The sequence below is a fragment of the Lytechinus variegatus genome, chromosome 1 (assembly GCF_018143015.1).
Source record: "Lytechinus variegatus isolate NC3 chromosome 1, Lvar_3.0, whole genome shotgun sequence".
Taxonomy (NCBI): Eukaryota; Metazoa; Echinodermata; class Echinoidea; order Temnopleuroida; family Toxopneustidae; genus Lytechinus; species Lytechinus variegatus.
The window spans coordinates 73,250,298-73,271,036 of NC_054740.1; the positions used below are offsets into that span (position 1 = coordinate 73,250,298).

Here is a 20,739-nt window from a genome sequence, read left to right on the forward strand (position 1 = left end):
CAAACTGATCATTCATTTCTTCCACCATTCATTCATCCATTCACTTACTTATTTTTCTATTCATCAATCCATTCAAATAATTTGTTCATTGACATGGATAAACATGTACATTACATAAATGTATTTTCAGACACATGGAGATCATTTTCGCAGTGTCGATAAAAGACTGTTTCGTTAAATCCTGATACACAAACATACACACTGGTAAAAGTATCATACTCACCTTTTTTCTGATCTCCTCTACATTTGCCCCTAATGATGCAAATACTTTGAAAGCGGCTTGCCTCAATTCAGCCTGAGTGTGAATACCATGTTCCTGCACAGTTATTCAGATTACAAAAAAAAGAGCAACTTGAGTAACCATTATTCCTGACAGGCTCTACCCTGATGCTAGGGGCTTTCTTCCCTCCTCCTAATCTCAAGCAACACTACGCTTTCAAAAATTTTCATGCAGATTATGTGTCACATAGATGATTACACCATTTAAAAACAATCTCCCTTTCCTTCTGCACTATCTCATAATGAAATAGTGTAAAAAAATCCCTTGTGCATCTCTCAACAAGGCAAATGCAACTCATGTTAATATGATTACATTTTACAAGTACAAATTCGCTACATCTTTTATTACTTATATCTGTATATCAAAATGTACAAAACAAACTGTAAATGTTGGAAATGGAAAATAGACATAATGTTAAAAAATGTATTTATTTTTCCATGAATCAATAAAGTAACTATATTAATTCCCTTTCAATTTAGTTATGAGTAATTTCTAGCAATGAGATATGATCAGCAAGTACATACCTTGTTTGACGAGTGGCTAGGTGAATACTTGAGAAAGAGAGCAATGGTGGGGATGAGATGGTCTGTAATGCTAGCAGATACCTGTAGGGATACATCTTCTTCAATAAGAAAGGCCAATGTCTCTGCTGCCTCTACTCTTTCCTCCACTGATCTATCCTTCTTACACATTCTGGCAAGGCTAGGGAGAACCTGTGATGAAAAAAACAAAAAACAATGGAGATTCCAAATGATCAACCAATTGGTTTCATTCAACCATGTCCAATCCCTTTTGATTCATAACTCATTGTCTTATCTGTGTTTTGCTTCCAAACAAGGATGTTGATAAAACAGGACAGCCCATATTAAACGGTCACCTACAACCTGCTTTGTATAATACCCATTAAGTGTCACCCCATGTTGTCTAATCTCACTTTGTTAGTTTATATTCTCTTGGTTTAAAAGAAGTCAGGGGGTGTTTCACAAAGATTGAAGTATGACTTAGAGTCGCACTTAAGTGCCTAGTTGCGCAAGGTATAAAAGGCTTGACAGCATTGGTCAGATCATGAAAATAGGACGCGCACTACTGCGTGTTGATCAATAAGATTGCGCGTTGCATTTCAGATACGCGTCGGCATTTAAGTGCGACCTAAGTCATACTTAAATCTTTGTGAAACACCCCCCAGGTCTACTTTTCAGAGAGTCTAATACCACATGGGCTAAAGCCAAGTTGGTCTACATTTCATCCGGTGGGTGTTTAATAAAGCTGTTCGTAAGTTAAAGAGCAACTTAAAGAACGACTGGTGATGCTTTCTTGCGGTAATGGCATATACCAAAATGTTCGCTGGCGATGATTTAGCGCGTAAGAAGGGTTAACCAGTCGTTAATAAGTCCCTCTTAACTTACGAACATCTTTAGGAAACGCACCCCTAGTGTAATACCCATTTTGGCTTGATCTTCAATATTTTTTCAACGGGGCAAGTTTATGAAACAACACAGTGGCTGCATGCAGTCATACTGATGAAAATGGACATAATGAAGGTATTTCGAAGCTTACAGTTGGGCTGTCCATCCAATGGATTCTAACGACCAAATATCAATACACTTACATCTTTCAAATGATGTGCACAAGTGTTAAGCTGTGATTAAATGTATTTATACATTCATTTCTTATGAAGAGCTAGTAAACAGAACACAGACACAAATTATATTATACCTATTCCAGGTTGATTAGAAAGACAACATTCAATGGTAAGATCAATGGCCAGTCAAAGGAGGGGGAAGGGGGGCAAAAGAAGAAGAGAGAGAGAGGAGGTGGGAGAAAAATGAAGGTGATGATGAGAATTACTTACCCTTTGCACAATTAGAGGGCACCTTGAACTTATTGCACCAGCTCTACATAAATAACATAAACTACACCAAGAGAAAAAGAGCAACATGAAAAAAATAAATGAAAAAAATAAATAGTAATCATTCAAAATGAATTTTAGAAATCCACTCACGATTGGTAATCTCAATATAGACCTTACTTTATTTGACCACTTTTCAACATTTGCTGTTGTTACAAAACTAAGTATAGCATCCAGTGACCCTGGAGTATGTCAGAATGAGTAAAATATATTTCTGCTAATCAGATGGCATTCTTTATTTATATTTGGGGCTGAAACCTTCAGTGTATCAAATCTTAGAAGACTGATATCTGGTTAGTGATGAGGACATCTTCATTTTCAAACTAGTTTTAACATCTGACATTCATGTAATTTCACATTGTTAATCATGGGGTTCAAGATTTTATGTAACCTTTTCTTCGAAGTCATGGACAAAACATACAGACAATGAAAAAATAATACCAAAAACCTGTTTATTCATGATTAATATGGGTTTCATATGTATGTAGATGCAACTGTCACTTTGCAGAAACATAGCACGATACCATTAACAGGTATCCGATTTAGATTTAATTAACCCCATCAAAGAGGAGTATTTTAAAGAAATTTATGTAATTATATTCTTCCTGAATTCTGATGCATTGTCTGTTTTATGTGTTAAAGACAACTAGGGTAATTTAACACAAAGATTTTTTTGTTACCATTTGGCTGCTGTAAGCTGTATATTGACAGGAAGGTCCCTGGCTAAAAGTCGGCTCAGTAATGTTGACATATCTTCTCTGTTGTACTTGGCTGGAGAGAGAATAAAGCATGATATCATTCATTCAACAACCATTTTCATACTGTCTTCAGACTATATGTATGTCTTTTTTTAGTGTGCCAAGAGACTGAAGATGGCTGGCCATGAGCATCCATTCACTTGGATCTTGTTGTTTGGGACAAGGATTGATTGCACTGGTTGTTGCTTGGTAAGAGCATCATGCATTTAATGTGCACTGCTTGGAATACCTGATGTGAACTGCTAATGTGTTCTGGCTGGTGATGGACCTGCTAATGTGTTCAGGCTAGTGATGGACAACAGTCAACAAACAACATACAACATGATGTGGAAGAGGTTCATCGTGGTGAAGGATTGAGTAGAAGAAATAACCAGTTGTCTCACGATGTAGCAAACGTAGTAGGAAAGCGACGTTTCGTCTGCAAGCTGCTAGACTTCGTCAGGCAATGAGCAAAGACGCTGCTGCGCACGGGTTATATAGCGTCGGGAGCTATTGTCTGGCTCCACTCGGGCGTGAGCCGCGCTGTGATTGGCCGGAGCCGCTGGCCAATCAGGGTCCGCGCTGGTGCTTGGTGCCCGCTCGGGCGTGCACCGCGCGCTGTGATTGGCCGATGCAGCCGGCCAATCAGCGTCCGCGCTGGTGTCAGGCACCCGCTGGTGCGGGCGCCGCGCGCTGTGAACTGTGGATGCAGTATGCCGTCGGATGGTAGGTAACCATTCATCAGGGATCTCAATGCCGCTGTCCCTGTTGATATTGCTCGGATGCAAACGGATCTGGATCGCTTCCTTAATGCGCCGCGTATACCAATGCTTATCATTAGCGATGCAGCTGACCTCATCCCAGTTAGGTAGATGATCGGAGTCCCAAGCATGTTCTGCAACAGCAGAGCTATCGGTGCGCCTAAGCCGAACATCACGGCGATGTTCCTTCATGCGTTCCCCCACAGGTCTACCAGTCTCACCGATGTAGACTTTGTCGCAGGTCGAGCAAGGGATCTTATAAACAACCCCATCGCGTCTGTCGGGGATCGGGCGGTCTTTCGGACGGACCAGCTGGCTGCGGATGCTATCGGACTTAAATATAACTCGGATGCCATGCCTCTCCAAGCGCCGGCGGAGAAGATGCGCGATACCATCAACAAACGGGATTACTATAGCGGATTTAAATTGCGCAAGCTGTTCGGACGGGGCGCTCTTCTTCTTAGCGACGCGGTTAACGAAAGAGCGCGGGTAACCGTTAGAAATAAGAGCCGAGGTGATGTGTTGCTTCTCTGTAGCTGTGCAATGGGGCTTAGTAACGATGCGTGAAGCTCTGTCGTAAAGACATTTCACTACCCCGCGCTTAACGGACTTCGCATCACCCGAAGTCCGTTAAGCGCGGGGTAGTGAAATGTCTTTACGACAGAGCTTCACGCATCGTTACTAAGCCCCATTGCACAGCTACAGAGAAGCAACACATCACCTCGGCTCTTATTTCTAACGGTTACCCGCGCTCTTTCGTTAACCGCGTCGCTAAGAAGAAGAGCGCCCCGTCCGAACAGCTTGCGCAATTAGTAATCCCGTTTGTTGATGGTATCGCGCATCTTCTCCGCCGGCGCTTGGAGAGGCATGGCATCCGAGTTATATTTAAGTCCGATAGCATCCGCAGCCAGCTGGTCCGTCCGAAAGACCGCCCGATCCCCGACAGACGCGATGGGGTTGTTTATAAGATCCCTTGCTCGACCTGCGACAAAGTCTACATCGGTGAGACTGGTAGACCTGTGGGGGAACGCATGAAGGAACATCGCCGTGATGTTCGGCTTAGGCGCACCGATAGCTCTGCTGTTGCAGAACATGCTTGGGACTCCGATCATCTACCTAACTGGGATGAGGTCAGCTGCATCGCTAATGATAAGCATTGGTATACGCGGCGCATTAAGAAGCGATCCAGATCCGTTTGCATCCGAGCAATATCAACAGGGACAGCGGCATTGAGATCCCTGATGAATGGTTACCTACCATCCGACGGCATACTGCATCCACAGTTCACAGCGCGCGGCGCCCGCACCAGCGGGTGCCTGACACCAGCGCGGACGCTGATTGGCCGGCTGCATCGGCCAATCACAGCGCGCGGTGCACGCCCGAGCGGGCACCAAGCACCAGCGCGGACCCTGATTGGCCAGCGGCTCCGGCCAATCACAGCGCGGCTCACGCCCGAGTGGAGCCAGACAATAGCTCCCGACGCTATATAACCCGTGCGCAGCAGCGTCTTTGCTCATTGCCTGACGAAGTCTAGCAGCTTGCAGACGAAACGTCGCTTTCCTACTACGTTTGCTACATCGTGAGACAACTGGTTATTTCTTCTACTCAACATACAACATGTCATAGCATAAGCTCATCTCCCTTTCAGGCCAGATGGGCTAATGAAAAAAAGGTGCTAACAATACCACCCAAGAAGACTTATCCACACTTTCAATCAATGCACCTCCCCAACAATATATTACATTATTTAGGCATTCCTTTCATGAATGGATTAAACATTCTGCTAGATCTTAGTAATTGACATAAGGAAATATATTTTTATATTCTGTTTTAACTCGCATACATTCACACATATAACAGCAATACCTGCTAGTCGTTCACTTAAGGAAAGATAATGTTTTCTGTATACTTGCCAGATGATATTTCAAAGGAGACAAACCGATTCTGATAGCTGAGAGCAGCTAGACACTGGAGTGCAGGGAGTCTAATCTAAAAAACAAAAATCACAAGATATCAGATGAATCTCTTTCCTTGAAAAACAAAAAGGCATATGATACAGACAATACACTATTTGAACATTCTCTCCAAGTTACCGGTACTGAAAAAATGAACGATATCAAACAATACTAAAAAATTATGGTCAATCATCATTAACTAATTCAACCTCCAAAGGATTTCTTGCATTCTGAATGAATGGATGGATGGGTGGGTGGGTGGGTGGATGGGTGGGTGGATGAGTGGGTGGGTGGATGGATGGGTGGGTGGATGGATGAATGGATGGGTGGGTAAGTGGGTGGGTGGATGGATGGGTGGGTTGGTGGATAGATAAATGGATGGGTGGGTGGATGGGTGGGTGTGTGGATGGATAGGTGGGTGGGTGGATGGATGGATGAATAGGGGGGTGGATGGATGGGTGGGTGGGTGGGTGAGTGGATGGGTGGGTGGGTAAGTGGGTGGGTGGGTGGGTGGATGGATGGGTGGGTGGATGGATGGAATGGTATGTGGGTGGATGGATGGATGGATGGGTGGGTGGATGGGTGGGTGGAGGGTGGTGGCTGGATGGTGTGGGATGAGTGAGTGAGAGTGAATGGATGGATGGATAGATGGATGATGGATGGGTGGATGGATAAATGAATAAATGAATAAATAAATAATGAACTATGATTGTGAAATTAAGGTCTGTCTCAAATTACCTTGTTGATTTCTGAGCAAAGCAAGGGAGCAAGAGCATCAACTGCTCCCTGCTGGTACAATGTATCTTGCTGTTTAGTGGTCTATATGGGGGGGATCAAAATGGCATAAAGGAAACAATGATGTATGTAAGTGTTCAGGTGATCTATTGAATTTCTTCTACATTTTTAAAGTTTATTGAGCCGAAAACCCAACTCAGGAAATGTGATTATTGGAAGAGTTATCGGTCAAATAATCGATATTCATCACATTTATACTCAAGTTGAATAAAAATTTCCAAATTGGATATAGATTTCTGGAAATATGTGTAATATCTTGTTAAAAAATCTGGAAAAAAATTGAAAATTTCATGTCACCATCCATATTCCAGTTATTTGTATTATACTTCATGGACAAAATGTTTTCAATGTCTCAACCATTTCACCTTTCCCAATTCATTTTACAATGATACTTTGTTCAATTAATATTTTCTTATCAATCAGCTAAAAAAATGCTGGTAAAAGTATGAGATCATAAAACTCTTTACCTTACAGCATTGTGATAGAATATGAGCCACACATTCCTGAGAACATAATGTCTTTGGTAGGAGATGTATCAGGCGTGGTATTACTGAAGCATCCTAGTAAAGAAAATAAATTGTATATTTAATTTCAAATCACACAAAATATTGCCGTATCATATGTCAAAAAGGACAATCATGTAAGAGATTCACACTGTACATGTAGATGCTGCATTAAAGGGTAATCCAAATCAAATAAAAAGTTCTAATTTTTTTCACAGGAAACAGAAAATCAGACAAGTGTAGGGGTGAAAGTTTGAATATCAGACAAATAATAAGAAATTTATGAATTTCCAAAAGTTGTACAAATTGATATTCATTGAGATTTTAAATTGGCCACATTGGTAATGACATAGCGGTGTAAGGTAAAGACTAATCTTGCATTTACTCCAATACATAAAATGTAAAAAAAACATAAATCAAATTATTATTTTTTCTTTCATGAGAACAAAAAAACAAAAAATTTGAACTTGGCTATACATCGATTACTGCCCCTGGGGGAAATCGAGAGAAAATGGCAAATCCCTGATAAAGTATATGGCCTATGGGAAAGACGTCTCTCCCACTTATCGAAATCATTTATCCAGTTGCCAATCTGAGTCCTAGAGATCTCAATTGTAAAACAGCCATAACTTTCTTATTGCTTGTCTGATTTTTTTCAATCTTTCACTGATCTGCTTTCCTTATTTTTCTCTTGTCACAACATATCATGACCAAGGTTGAATTCCATTTCACAGCACAGGTTGAATAACTTTACTGTCAGCATAATTCTCCCTCTGACAGGAGTTCAAGCAGTTTAATATCATAACTCCTGCATTTAAAAATGAGATTGATATCACAATCTCAATTGACTGCTTAGATTGAATGCACACTTCTTTCTCCCTCTATCTTCTGATTTTTATTTTCTCTCTGAATTTTAGAATGTTTTTGATCACTTGAAATATAGAAGGAGTCATCTAACCTGCCACCTCCCCCTTCCCTGGTGTCCCTGCCCTCTGCTAATACTCTCCTTGACAGAGTTTTTTTTTTTAATTCTGGTATATAAGTAGTCAGATTTTGACATTTTGTTTGTACATGAGATTCATAGAACCATTGCGCTGAACATACCTCAAATACTAGATCATCAACTGGGGCTATCGAGCTGGTCAGAATGGTCCTAAGAAACCGTAAACAAGCTTCCACAAACTCAATGTTATCGCTACCTAGACCTAAGGAAATGTATACGATAAAATTAAAAAGGTGTGCAAAAATTCAGTAGTAACACAAAAAAATGTTTTCTTCTCAAAGATCTGCCATCATATTAGTGGCAGATCTAGCTGGATTGGGCACAAAGCTTTTGAGGAGGCTGCTCATTATTGAGCACAAACTATATGACCTGCAAAAGGTATTGAATCTAACCCTTCTAGATCTGTCACTGAACTGTATACAATCAATATAAAATCAAGACCTTCTGGATTACAAAATGTTTAAAAAATACAAATAGAGCAAGCTCAACTAAAGCATAGTCAGCTCTGAACAGGAGCCAGTTCTGAATACGATGGTCCTACAGTGTATGTGTGATTTTATAAAGCAATTATACATGTATACCATCCTTAATGCATAAACAAATATCTTTCAATTATGCTTTGTGATACAACATCCAAAAAGATATTCAGGATTTCTAATGAAATAAATAAAGAAATCAATGTTTTTGATAATACTACTACTACGGCTAGTAATAATAATAATAATACTGACAACATTAATAACAAAAATAAATAAAATTTTGATAAGTGTTTCACCTTGAAGCATGACAGCTAGGATACGCCTGTCCATGAGCTCTCTCTTATTGTCCACTGTTCCCTTAGCAAAGCTACCCAGTAATACAGCACTCTCTACCAGGATCTCTGGGGACACACCTTCACTCGTCATTATGTAATGGATTCTGAAGAAAGACAGAAGGAGAAACAGACATTGCAATTTTCATGAAGTGTTTGTAGCTTTATAGACAAGAGCAGGGATAGAATTGCAGCCAGAAAACACAAAGCCACTGGAGAAAATAATATTTCCAAGTCATTTGGAAGAGCATAGGGGCATTATATCAAAATGTGACACGAGTAACCAAGTTATTATCATTATTATTATTATTGTTGAATGGAAATAAATAAACTATTACAAATTTCTCTCCTATACATGTAGATTCAGCCGAGGCCAAGTCCGTGCTGGCTAATGTTACCTTTAACTTTATAGACTATTACCCTGGATAGAAAATGGTATTTGCTAGGAGGTAAAAGTGAATAAGGAGTGAAAATTCATACAAAGTCATTCTGCTACTTAAAAGCTGGAATAATTATTTTGTTCTTTAATCAGATAAGCATGTAATCTCTGTAATTCATGTAAAACTATCGCATGTTTTAAACAGATGAATGAATAGCTTATCTAGTACAAGTTGTCTATGGGTAAAGAAGGCATGATACCATACTTGGAAAAAAATATATTGATTACACTACAGGAAAATCCTGTTTTGCAAGCTGAAAAAAGTTTTAGGTTTCAAATTCTTTTCCTAACATATAGATAATATGCAATCACTCTCAGACAGGCTCTTTTACAATTAAAAATCTTTATGTTTGTGGGAGTCATAAGAGGCATTGAAGAAGGTGCACAAGTTAAGAAATATATGGTTAACCCCACTGCCATAGATTGATTTCATTCATAGAGTGTGAAAGGTCAAAATTTGCATTTCAATATCATGAGAAAGCTGAAATGCAAAGTATACAAAGCATTTTCCCCCCAAATATAATCTAATAGCATTAATTGTGTTGCAGTCACTGTGTCATCATGTAGGGAAAAAGCATTTCCAGATTTTGATACCATTGATCCTCTATGCACATGTACATGTATTCACTACTTCTGCAACGTTGGACCTGCCAAATCTAAATATACAGGCCTCTACAAATTTTTTTTGTCACTTGCCCTGTTGGGCAAGTGATGAAAAAATTTGCTCGCCCAATAGAAAAAACTGCTTGCCCAATTTTTAAATAATTTTTTCATTATGATGGCACTACTCATATTTTTATTAAGGTATACAAAATAACAATTGAGAATCATGTCCAGTATAAAAGAACACACATTGAAAAGGATATTTTCAGCAACGTAGGCCCGAATCTTTACGTTTATTTTGGAGAAAAAAAATCGATATTTTATGGGTATTTAAGGTTTTAAAAAACCCTTCAACAAAAGTTGCTAAAATTTCATGTTTTGCATTTTTAAATCCATGAAATGCCTACCTGTGTAACATATTTCCTTAGAATTGCTTTCATTTTAATACCGTAGTTGGAAACTATAAAGAAAACCAGTGAAAAATGCTCAGCTCTTTATTGACTCGGAAAAAATTATTTTATCATCAAAAGTGGAGTGGCTAAAATTTCACATTTTGCATCTTTAAATCCATGAAATGGTCATTTATTTTCCATATTTCCTTGATTAAAAAAAAAAAATTAGTTGGAAACCATCAAGTCTTTTCTTCATCATTTTATGATGTTCCACTCGGTCAATAATTTTATCTACATGTTTTCACATGCTCCTTTTTTTTTCTATTTTGAGGAATACCTGTTCACTTATTAATGAATTATTAGTAACATAGTTTAATATTGTATGATTTTTAAGTAATTTTTTTCACTGTTTGTGTGGGTGTGACTGTGAGTTGAACTTTGATATAAATGAATTCAATATCTAATTTCTACTTCGCCTATTCCAGTACAATAACCTGTACTCGGCCATGTAATAAAGGCCCACATACCCTAACTTTTCCTGAAAATCTTTGAAAACGCAGACTTCTAGTTTACGAAAATTGCATTTCTCTATGGGCGAGTCTAAATTTGGTGAGAATGTATTCATTAATAACTTAAATATACATGACAATGAAGAAATCATCAAACTTTATTGGAAGTTTTGAATAATATACCCGAAATGTAAACTCTGTCTGAAACAGAAAATCACCATCATTGAGGCCTTTACTGAGCGAATTGTCCCCCAGAGCTCTGGCAGAGAGACAGAGCTCAGACTGGCTAGCTAGTATGCGCACGTGTGTGAGCCTCCCGCCGGCCTTGTAAAATAGATGGAGCTTTGTTTGATGATTTATTGTCTGATATTTACCTCATCCCCTCAAAAAGGGAAACAAATGAATTTTAAGTGATAATTAACAAATACGGCAAGTTATTTTGGATGTTAATAGGCCGTTTTGAAAAGCAAAGCCGAATGACATGACAACTCACCAATGCGAGGTTACTAGACTCTGTGATTTATTTCCTGTGTAATTCTAATTATTTATCACAGAATTGTGATATCGGAATAGTCTGCTATGCAGACTCTGAATGGCTCGTGAGGTGGGATCTGCTACTGGTTTGCGAAGCAAACTAGCATGAAAGGGCGAGCGAGGCGAGCCATTTCAGAGTCTGCTTCTTCTTTGGAAATCCCACGGTCAAAATAAGTCCCACCCACCCAAAATTTCAGAGAGCTTTCATTGGATAACTTCATCTGTCTATCAACCAAATTTTAGGACCCCTGAGGAATATAGATAATCCCCTACTTTAACCACAGAGCCATGAGCAGGGTTATTATATAATACCCTGGCTCAGGCCATCAGACAGTGTTCACATGACATTCCACTGAGCAGCTGCATGTATGGCTCCATGGCCCAAACCAATACATTCATATTATTATTGTGTAGATCTGTACATGGTAGTGGATAGCTCTATGGTATTATGGTATTATCAAACACTTTTCATCATATCAAACTCATTCAATTCAATCTTTATTTCACAAATAGGATGAAAATACAAGGAAACATCAAATAATGCGATTATATAATAAAAAATAAATTGCGTGGCTTCCCATGAAGGTAATATTAAGAAACCTGTGAGGCTGGATAACCAAATCATAGTAAAAACACAACATCAATACAAAACAAAATCTCATATCATTATAGTGCAGGAAAAAGGAGAAAAAAACAACAACACATTACAAAGAACAGGAGTTGAGGGGTCTATACAGTACAAGAATGCATTGATATCAACTGTGAGAATTAATAATCATTTCCTAGAAAATTTGTATACTGTTTTCTAAAGGGAGATAAAAATTGTGAATTAGTTATTATTTGGGGAACCTCATTCCATTGTTTGGGACCTACATAACCCAGCTTCGTGACTAGACCTGATAAATGAAATTTATTGGAAGAACGGGCATTATGGTTATGAACTTTGATTACTGTATTGAAAAAAGATCTGAAAACTACATGGGTAGTCTATACAGTACAAGTATATGATTGATATCAACTGTGAGAATTAATAATCATTTCCTAGAAAATTTGTATACTGTTTTCTAAAGGGAGATAAAAATTGTGAATTAGTTATTATTTGGGGAATCTCATTCCATTGTTTGGGACCTACATAACCCAGCTTCGTGACTAGACCTGATAAATGAAATTTATTGGAAGAAAGGGCATTATGGTTATGAACTTTGATTACTGTATTGAAAAAAGATCTGAAAACTACATGGGTAGCAACCTCTGCTTGTACTTATACATAAATATTGTGAGTTCTTGCTTATTAATATCATAAGGACAGTTTCTTAAAGTTCAAGACCACCCAGGAAAATGGGAAAATGCTGAATAAATACTGAAAAATCAAACTAGCATATAGTGCTGAAAATGTCATCAAAATCAAATGTAAAATAAGAAGGTTATGACATTTCAAAGTTTCGCTTATTTTTAACAAAATAGTTATTGTCATGTGAAATGAAGTTTCATTCCTCCCTGAACACATGGAATTCCATTATTCTAACATTTTGTGCTTCAGGCAAGGAGGTCCTAATCATCAAATTCGTAAAAATTGAAATATTGTATAATTCAAACAATAAAAAACAAAAGAAATAGTGAGTGAGTGACATCATCGACTCTCTCATTTGGATGTAACACTGGCTCGTTCATATAACTATTTTGTTAAAAATAAGCGAAACTTTGAAATGTCATAACTTTCTATTTTTAAATCCGATTTTGATGAAATCTTCAGCATTGTGCATGTCTGATTTTTCTCTATTGATTCAAATCAACATTTTTCTGAGGTGGACTTGACCTTTAAGAATGACTAATGATCCTTTCTTACGCGATAAATCATCGCCGATATATATACAATTTACCACAAGAAAAGGATCACCAATCATTCTTAAAGTCGCTCTTATATACGAACAGCTTAACACCCACCGGTTTGTGAAAAATAAGTGAAACTTTAAGATGATATTACTATTCTATTTTACAGCCAATTTTGATGTAGTTTCCAGCGTTATTCTTGTTTGATTTTTCTCTATTTTATTCAATTAAACTTTTTTTTCTGGGGTGGATATGACCTTTAAATCAATGATTTGAAAATAATAATCATCATAGTGATTTAAATCAGCCAATGCTGAATGAACTGAATATGAAAACAATTAGCTTTGTCAACACATGCAATGTCGATGCCAAAGATGTGAAAGTTGCATATAGTTATGCCCGAGAGGTACATGTATATGCCTTGATGCTTTATTTACTAGTGCAAACTGCTTACATGTATGTGCCCCATTGGTTTGAAGGATAATTATTTTGTTTCCAAATATTAATTTGTTGGATTTGAATTGTGGAAAGGTCAGATCTTTGTTGTCTGTTACATATATGTGCTTACCAGTTTATTGGCTGTAGTGTATGCTATTTATATCATTTCATAGGCGGATCCAGGGTGGGCCCGAAGTGTCCGCCCCCCCCCCCCTATATTGGCAGAACTAAAAGAAGGAAATAAAAAAGAAAAAGAAGGGAGAAGAGAGGAAGAAGAAAAAAAAAAGAGAAGAAAGACAAGAGAATAAGATAAGGTCAGGGGAACTCCGGGAAAATAACAAAATTATGTAAAATTTTCGCTCCCGCTTCGCGCTGACATTGCCTGTTCGATGAGATACATATCTTATTTCAGTTCGGACATCGAGCTTTCATTATTTTGTTTTACAAATGATTTTTTTTCATAAGTGCTTTGTAAAATGTCCGTTTTATGGAGTGAATATCAACATTTTCAGCTTTCGCTGTGCGTTCGCATTATGTAATTTGTCAAGTACTGTACATATTGTCTTTGTGTATTACATTCAAGTTTCAAAATATCCCTTCTGAGGTGTCTGATTGTGAAAAAGTAGGCATATGAGCTAGCGCTCTGCGCTAGCATTTTTGATTGGTAGGTCCAGTATACCTGTATATTAATTCTATTACACACTACTTAAAATCCCCTTTTTATGGGATTTCATAAAACATGTAAAAACTTAGAGTCGGCTTGCGATTTGCGTTTGCATGAATTGTTAAAAATATTATCCGTGCATTCTATTCATAATACAATGTGCTTTAAAATGTCAAGTTTTCAGGCCGCAATATCAACAAGTTTCACGCTCTTATATTAGATACGGAATAAGATAATAACACTTTTATGAATTCCAAATATCTAAATTGTCTGTTTTTTCAGAATAGAATATCGACAAGTTTCTATGATTCTGATGTGATGAACAGTGTATATTTCAGGGGCCGTAGAATGGTTTTCAAAGTGGGGCTTATGACGAAAAAAAATCACAATCATATATATGGTCATTTTTACGATTATGTACACGGCTTTGGATCTGGGTCCCCCCCCCCCTAGCTTGCTTCCACGGCCTCTGTATTTCATGTGCAATGGCGATGTCTATATCTCATCTCAAGAAATATGTATACAATTTATCTTTATTTGATATTAGCCATAAAACAGAACATCAACACATTCACAATAGGCTTAATGAAGACAGAAAACATTTAAGTCGAAAGAATAGAATTACATGTATAAAGAAAATGTGAAGCCAAATGTTAATGGCAGGGCAAACAAGACTTAATTTATAAGGAAAAGAAGAGAAAAAGACAAGGGGACAGGGAAAGAAATAAAAGAAAACAGAAGAAAGAAAGAAAGAAAGAAAGAAAGGAAGGGGAAGAAATTAAGAGGAGAACAAGTCATTGCTTACATAGTTTCTTATCTTAGAAAACGGTTGTTAATCAATCGGTTCCACTATAATGTAGAAATGATAAAGATACATCATTTTAAAAACAGGATATTTAAGGAAGGGAAGAAGAATGAGAGAGCAAGTGAAAGAAAAACAAAAATAAACATAAGAAAGAAGGAAAGGAAAGAATGAAAGAGTAAAAGAGAGAGAGAGAAAAAGAAAAAATGGAAAGAGAAAGGAAGGAAAGAGTGAATGAATGAATGAATTAATGAATGAAAGAAAGAAAGAAAAAGAAAGAAAGGGGGTCACAGGAAAAGAAGAAGAGAAAAAAAAAGAAAGAAAACAGAAGAGAATAAAGAAAGAGGAAAAGAAAAAAATCAAGAAGAATCAAAGGGCAAAAAGGAGAACGAAAAAGAAGAAAGAAAGGGCAATGTTTATTTTTATGTTACTTATTAGGCCCAATTACATGACGGGGGTGATCTTCTACATATTCATATTCTGTATACACGTTCCTCTCTGCATTGACTGTTATAGAAGATATTTCCAAGGAGATATCACCTCTAACTCCTTGATATTTCAAAGTATATAAACACATATTTATCTACCCATGTATGTAGGCCTATAGACATGGACCTATATACATGTAGCAAGCCCAGAATGTGAAAGAGAATGGCCCTATGTGTATACATTCCACAAGATAAGAAATGGTCATAAATGCAGCTGGATCCTAATCCCTCTCTTGCCCCTACTTCCACAAATCTGCTGTCAATCATGGCATCTACTGGCAACGGAGGGTTTCAGCAAGCTCCGCCTCACATCCACGTTTCGTGGATGTGGCACAAAGAAGTTGTAGACCCACTTCTGCAGCCTCAGTAGACCTAGTCTGCTATGCAGACTCGTTGAATCAGCTGAGGTACACACACAGCAGATGTGGGTCTACATTTGTAGACTAATATCGGAAGGGGGAAAATGTGCATTAGAAATTGCACATGGTGGTAGTCATAATGGACCGCTATACTACATTCAACTGTTTCCCGGCCATTGCGTTGATTTTTTTCATACCTGGTTTTTTACGTGGTACAGAAAAAATAACGCAATTTCGGAATTTGAAACTGCGCTACTCGCTTTTTTTAAGCTATTAAGGCTTATTCATGATTTTGAGTGTGGATTTTTGATGATTTATGGAAAAACGAGGTACGGTACAGAAAAAAAAAGACACAACAACCACTTGCCCGATCGGGCAATTGACTTTGAGAGGTGCTTGCCCGCACGTCATTTTCACTTGCCCCGGGCAAGCGGGCAAGCGGGTTTGTCGCGCCCTGCCATATAGGAAAAAAAAACAGAGTCAAGTTTGAAGTTGAACAGCTGAATTTTTAAATTATCTCTTTTTTTTTAAAGTTTAGCTCCCACAAAGCAATTTCCGCTCCTCAATATTTTTCCTCTTCCCTTCCCTCTTCTCCTCCTCCTTCCCCTTCTCCCAGTTCCTCATCTAATTCTCCTTTCCCATTCACTTTTGCATCATTGGGAATCAAACATATTCTGGTTCAACTGTACCCCTTTTATAGTGAGAGCCGAAGTGGAGTTAGTCCGGAGTCCAGGAGGAGTTACTCCACTTTGGAGGGCAGTATGAAAATTCTGAGATTAGTTCGATCCGGATTAAAAGCTGAGTACTCAACCCACTTCGAGAAGAGGGTTACAAACGGAGTTACTCCGCACCGGGAAATGCGGTATGCGCTTATTGCTGTGATCTTGCCACACGTATGGCGCAAACTCGCTTGGAAACCATGGCAACGACTTCGGATACACCGCTGCGGTGCTTGCCAATATGAAAGGGGGTTTAAAGTCGGTCCGCAGTACAAGCGGATCAACTAAACCCGGAGTTACTCCGGAGTAACTCCACTTCGCCTTCACTATGAAAGTGGTACTGGACAACTTTAATAAATTGGGACAACTGATTGCCATTATACTACCGTACCTGTCAACAGCGCCACATAGCATCAAGTTGGTCTTTTGTTTGTTACTTCCAATTATCACATTCTTCATTAGTCTGCAAAAGAAACAGATGAAATAATGAAACATTAGCAAATGCCATCAAAAGCTAAAATGAAAGAAAGCAGGGCTCCGTAACACAAAGGTTTGCGATAAATCGCAAATACGAAAGGACCGCACTGATTGGTCTCTGGTCAGCACTTTAAAACCTAATGCGCGTGTAACATTGATATTGATTTGTCAGTTCATTTAACGATTGATCGCTAATCTTTGTTTTACTGAGCCCAGATCAGGAAATATCACATTGCGCTATTATGCATGTAGAATAAAGGTGCAAAACTGAACCCTAAACATCTGTCCAAATCATACGGTGTAAAGGATTGCTTGCAACCAGAAAAATAAGTAGTTGAATAAATTAATTTCAGTATTAACATTGAATAGACAAAGGCCTGTAGTCTGAAGTTGGGTTTAACTTAGACCATGGTCTAACTCTGTGCTAATGTTATGGGGAACCAAAAATTCAAAATATTGTTTAGATTGTATATTTCTTATATTTAATATTTTGTTTCCTTTTGCTTTCATAATGAAGAAAAATTCCTCAGCTATCATTCACAGACAATTCTGAACAATTACAGAGTCAAATGAGTTAATAAATTGGATGTGTATAGTTAATAAAGGATTTGTGCCTATATTGGCTTACCATACATGTACTTAGACAACAACTTTAAAACAGGGTTTAATTTAAAACCTGAGTTCAGAATACAGGCTTTTGTCTTTTTTGTCCCTTTTGTTTATTTAAAAAATGTGACAAATTTCAGTTGGCCTTTCTTGTTCAATTGGAACCTGGGTACGTTATTGTAAGAAAATCATTTCCCTGAACCTTAAACCTTCACTTTTAAACAATTACACATGTAAATGCCAAAGGTGGGAGGGGGGGGATTCACAATAAAGCATAGCAGAGACAAGTATTGCTCATATACCTGGTACAAGATCCTTGAGATTGTAGATGCTTTTAACTCTTTTTTAGGAAAAGGGATTTCTAAAAGTGTAATATCAAATATCAATCAATACAAATAGAGTTCTTTTGAAAATCAAAATGAAATTTTAAGCATACACTGAAATCAAACAACATCTCTCCCTAATGATGCTCCTAATCTGCAAGAAATGGAACATAAAGACTTACTTTAGGTTCGATAGTAGCTGCTGTTGATCTGTGACCATCAGATTGTCCACATACACCTGACTGAATCCATGATCCTGAAAAAAAATTGTGAGAATATTTATAACAAATGCATTCAATGACCAGTTCATTAAATCTAAAATTTCATTAACATTTTTTTATATGAAATGCTTGCAAAATTTTGTCACAATTTCTTTGAAATCATTTGATTTACAATTAAATATTTTTTTGTACTGATGAGTCATAAATCATTGTAAGAAAAAGACATTCAGAAGTTTATTATAACTATGAATAAAGCCATGGAATTTCTTCATTGGGATGAGCAGGACATGAGGTCAGCACTGGGACTGGGCTCCAGAATAGAGAAGTATCAACCAATAACACAATTACTTAAAAAAAAATCTGTTGAATGCTGAATAGTCATCTGTGGTTCATTTTTTGGTAAAAATTTCAAACTACTATAAATGCCAAAATATTTTTGTCTCAAAAGCAATAATGCAATTTAAGTTGCCGAAAATTGATCGTGGCGCACAACTTATTTGGCAAAAAACAAGCTTCTGGAATTTGAAATTAAGTAAATAATTTCTGTATACTGTATTTTTTTCAATTTAATTCATGACATTAACATAATATTCAACGTTTAAAAACAATGATACATCTGATTTTTTGCCTACCCGAGGGTAGGGGGCACAAAAAAAAACAAGTAAAGAAAAAAAATCATTACTTGTAATGAGCATGAGCCAAAGTGAAAGGAAACTTTCCCAGCTCCCATCCCGGCTACCATGCATTAAAAAGAGAGAGAAATTTGCTTATTAATTTCAGCTCATGGCATATAAGGCAGATTTTGTGTGTTGAACGAGAACATGCAGGTAATGATTTCAACCTGAAATTTGATATTTTGTTCTCGAAAATTGAAATTACATTTTCAGAAAACGTGAAAAGCGGTGGGTGTAATGACCTTGAAATTAATTGGATGGTCTTGCATTTGCGATCAATTACTGGTGGTGAGGTATGCTGATAAGCGGCCAGTGCTATACTGCATTAAGCAGTAGTGGCATCACGGGTATACTATGACATTCAAAAGTGCCTTGAAATTTGAAAATTATAATCTTACGTACCGGTAATCAATCATAGAAGTTGAAATAATGTTGCAAAACAAATGGGATAGTTCATAATAAATAATACATGAGATTTGTAAAGCACACTTTTCATCTTGATTAGATGCTCAAGGTGCTTCATAGCAGAACAACAAAAGCTTTTAATGTCTGAACAATAAGTCAATGTCTATCAAAAGTACTTGGACATGGAAATGTGAGAATAAAAAATAAATTGAAGATTGCAAAATTATGTCATTGCCTGAGATAGAAATGGAATCAATGTTGAATTCGTAAAGTTGAAACTTTGAGCTAAAAACTAAAAACTCACTTTTACTATGGTTCAAAAGTAACGATACCACTTCACCCAAACTGTTCAACACTGCACTGGAGGAAATAATTTGTAAATTAGACTGGGAAAGTATGGGGCTAAACATTGAAGGTGAGTGCTAAACTGCATTAGCACCCAGGGGCTTTTTTCTCAACACCATCATAAGTCTAACTTCTTGACTAAATCGGAAATAGTAAAGCTACTCATCCGCTACCTGGTTCATGAAGCCCTTTCTGCCAAACCTGACTAAATATTTACGACACCTCTGCCTGTCATAACCTCTTTCATTATGATGTAGTGGCATCACGGGTATACTATGACATTCAAAAGTGCCTTGAAATTTGAAAATTATAATCTTACGTACCGGTAATCAATCATAGAAGTTGAAATAATGTTGCAAAACAAATGGGATAGTTCATAATAAATAATACATGAGATTTGTAAAGCACATTTTTCATCTTGATTAGATGCTCAAGGCGCTTCATAGCAGAACAACAAAAGCTTTTAATGTCTGAACAATAAGTCAATGTCTATCAAAAGTACTCTTAAACAGGTATGTTTTCAGGTTGCCCTTGAAGGTGGTCACTGAAGTCTGGGTATTCAAAATCTGTGGAAGAGAATCCAACAGGTTAGGCCCTGTATGAGCAAAGGCCTGTTCCCCGCATGATTTCTTAGCAACAGGCATTTGTAAGAGATTAGATGTTGAGGATCGTAAGGTTCTTGAGGGTTGGTAATTATGCACCAAAGACTTATTGTAACTGCAGGAAGTACAGTACCATTGACTGTATGAAAACTCAAAAGAAGGATTTTAATGACTATGCATTCCTTCAGGGGCAACCAGTGAAGAGTTTTCAATATAGGGGTGATGTGGCTGCGCTTGCTAGATACCATTGCAATATGCGCAGCTGCATTTTGCAACCTCTGCAATTTCCCAAACTGTTGAGAATCTGGTAAGTTGTAAAGAAGAAAATGAAATGAGTGAATGTACCAGTTTCTCTTGATGAACAAGTGAGATATTTTCTTATCAAGCCAATAATATGAAATTGATAACGAACTGATCTGCAAATGCTTGTAATCTGGTTGGACATGGAAATGTGAGAATAAAAAATAAATTGAAGATTGCAAAATTATGTCATTGCCTGAGATAGAAATGGAATCAATGTTGAATTAGTAAAGTTGAAACTTTGAGCTAAAAACT

The 20,739-nt window shown here is 37.4% G+C and overlaps 1 protein-coding gene across 1 annotated transcript in view; it reads right to left on the bottom strand.

Annotated features, from left to right (window-relative positions):
• The window catches only part of LOC121422391 (armadillo repeat-containing protein 8-like), a 33,693-nt gene that overhangs the window by 8,636 nt on the left and 4,318 nt on the right, over positions 1 to 20,739 (bottom strand). The window contains exons 2-12 of the mRNA XM_041617402.1: positions 18,120 to 18,193; positions 16,923 to 16,994; positions 8,719 to 8,861; positions 8,045 to 8,145; positions 6,905 to 6,997; positions 6,381 to 6,461; positions 5,601 to 5,676; positions 2,870 to 2,960; positions 2,133 to 2,193; positions 805 to 993; positions 224 to 316 (exon numbers count right to left, since the gene is read on the bottom strand). Coding sequence (XP_041473336.1) covers positions 224 to 316; positions 805 to 993; positions 2,133 to 2,193; positions 2,870 to 2,960; positions 5,601 to 5,676; positions 6,381 to 6,461; positions 6,905 to 6,997; positions 8,045 to 8,145; positions 8,719 to 8,861; positions 16,923 to 16,994; positions 18,120 to 18,193 — 1,074 coding nt within the window. The remainder of the gene's footprint in view (positions 1 to 223; positions 317 to 804; positions 994 to 2,132; positions 2,194 to 2,869; positions 2,961 to 5,600; positions 5,677 to 6,380; positions 6,462 to 6,904; positions 6,998 to 8,044; positions 8,146 to 8,718; positions 8,862 to 16,922; positions 16,995 to 18,119; positions 18,194 to 20,739) is intronic.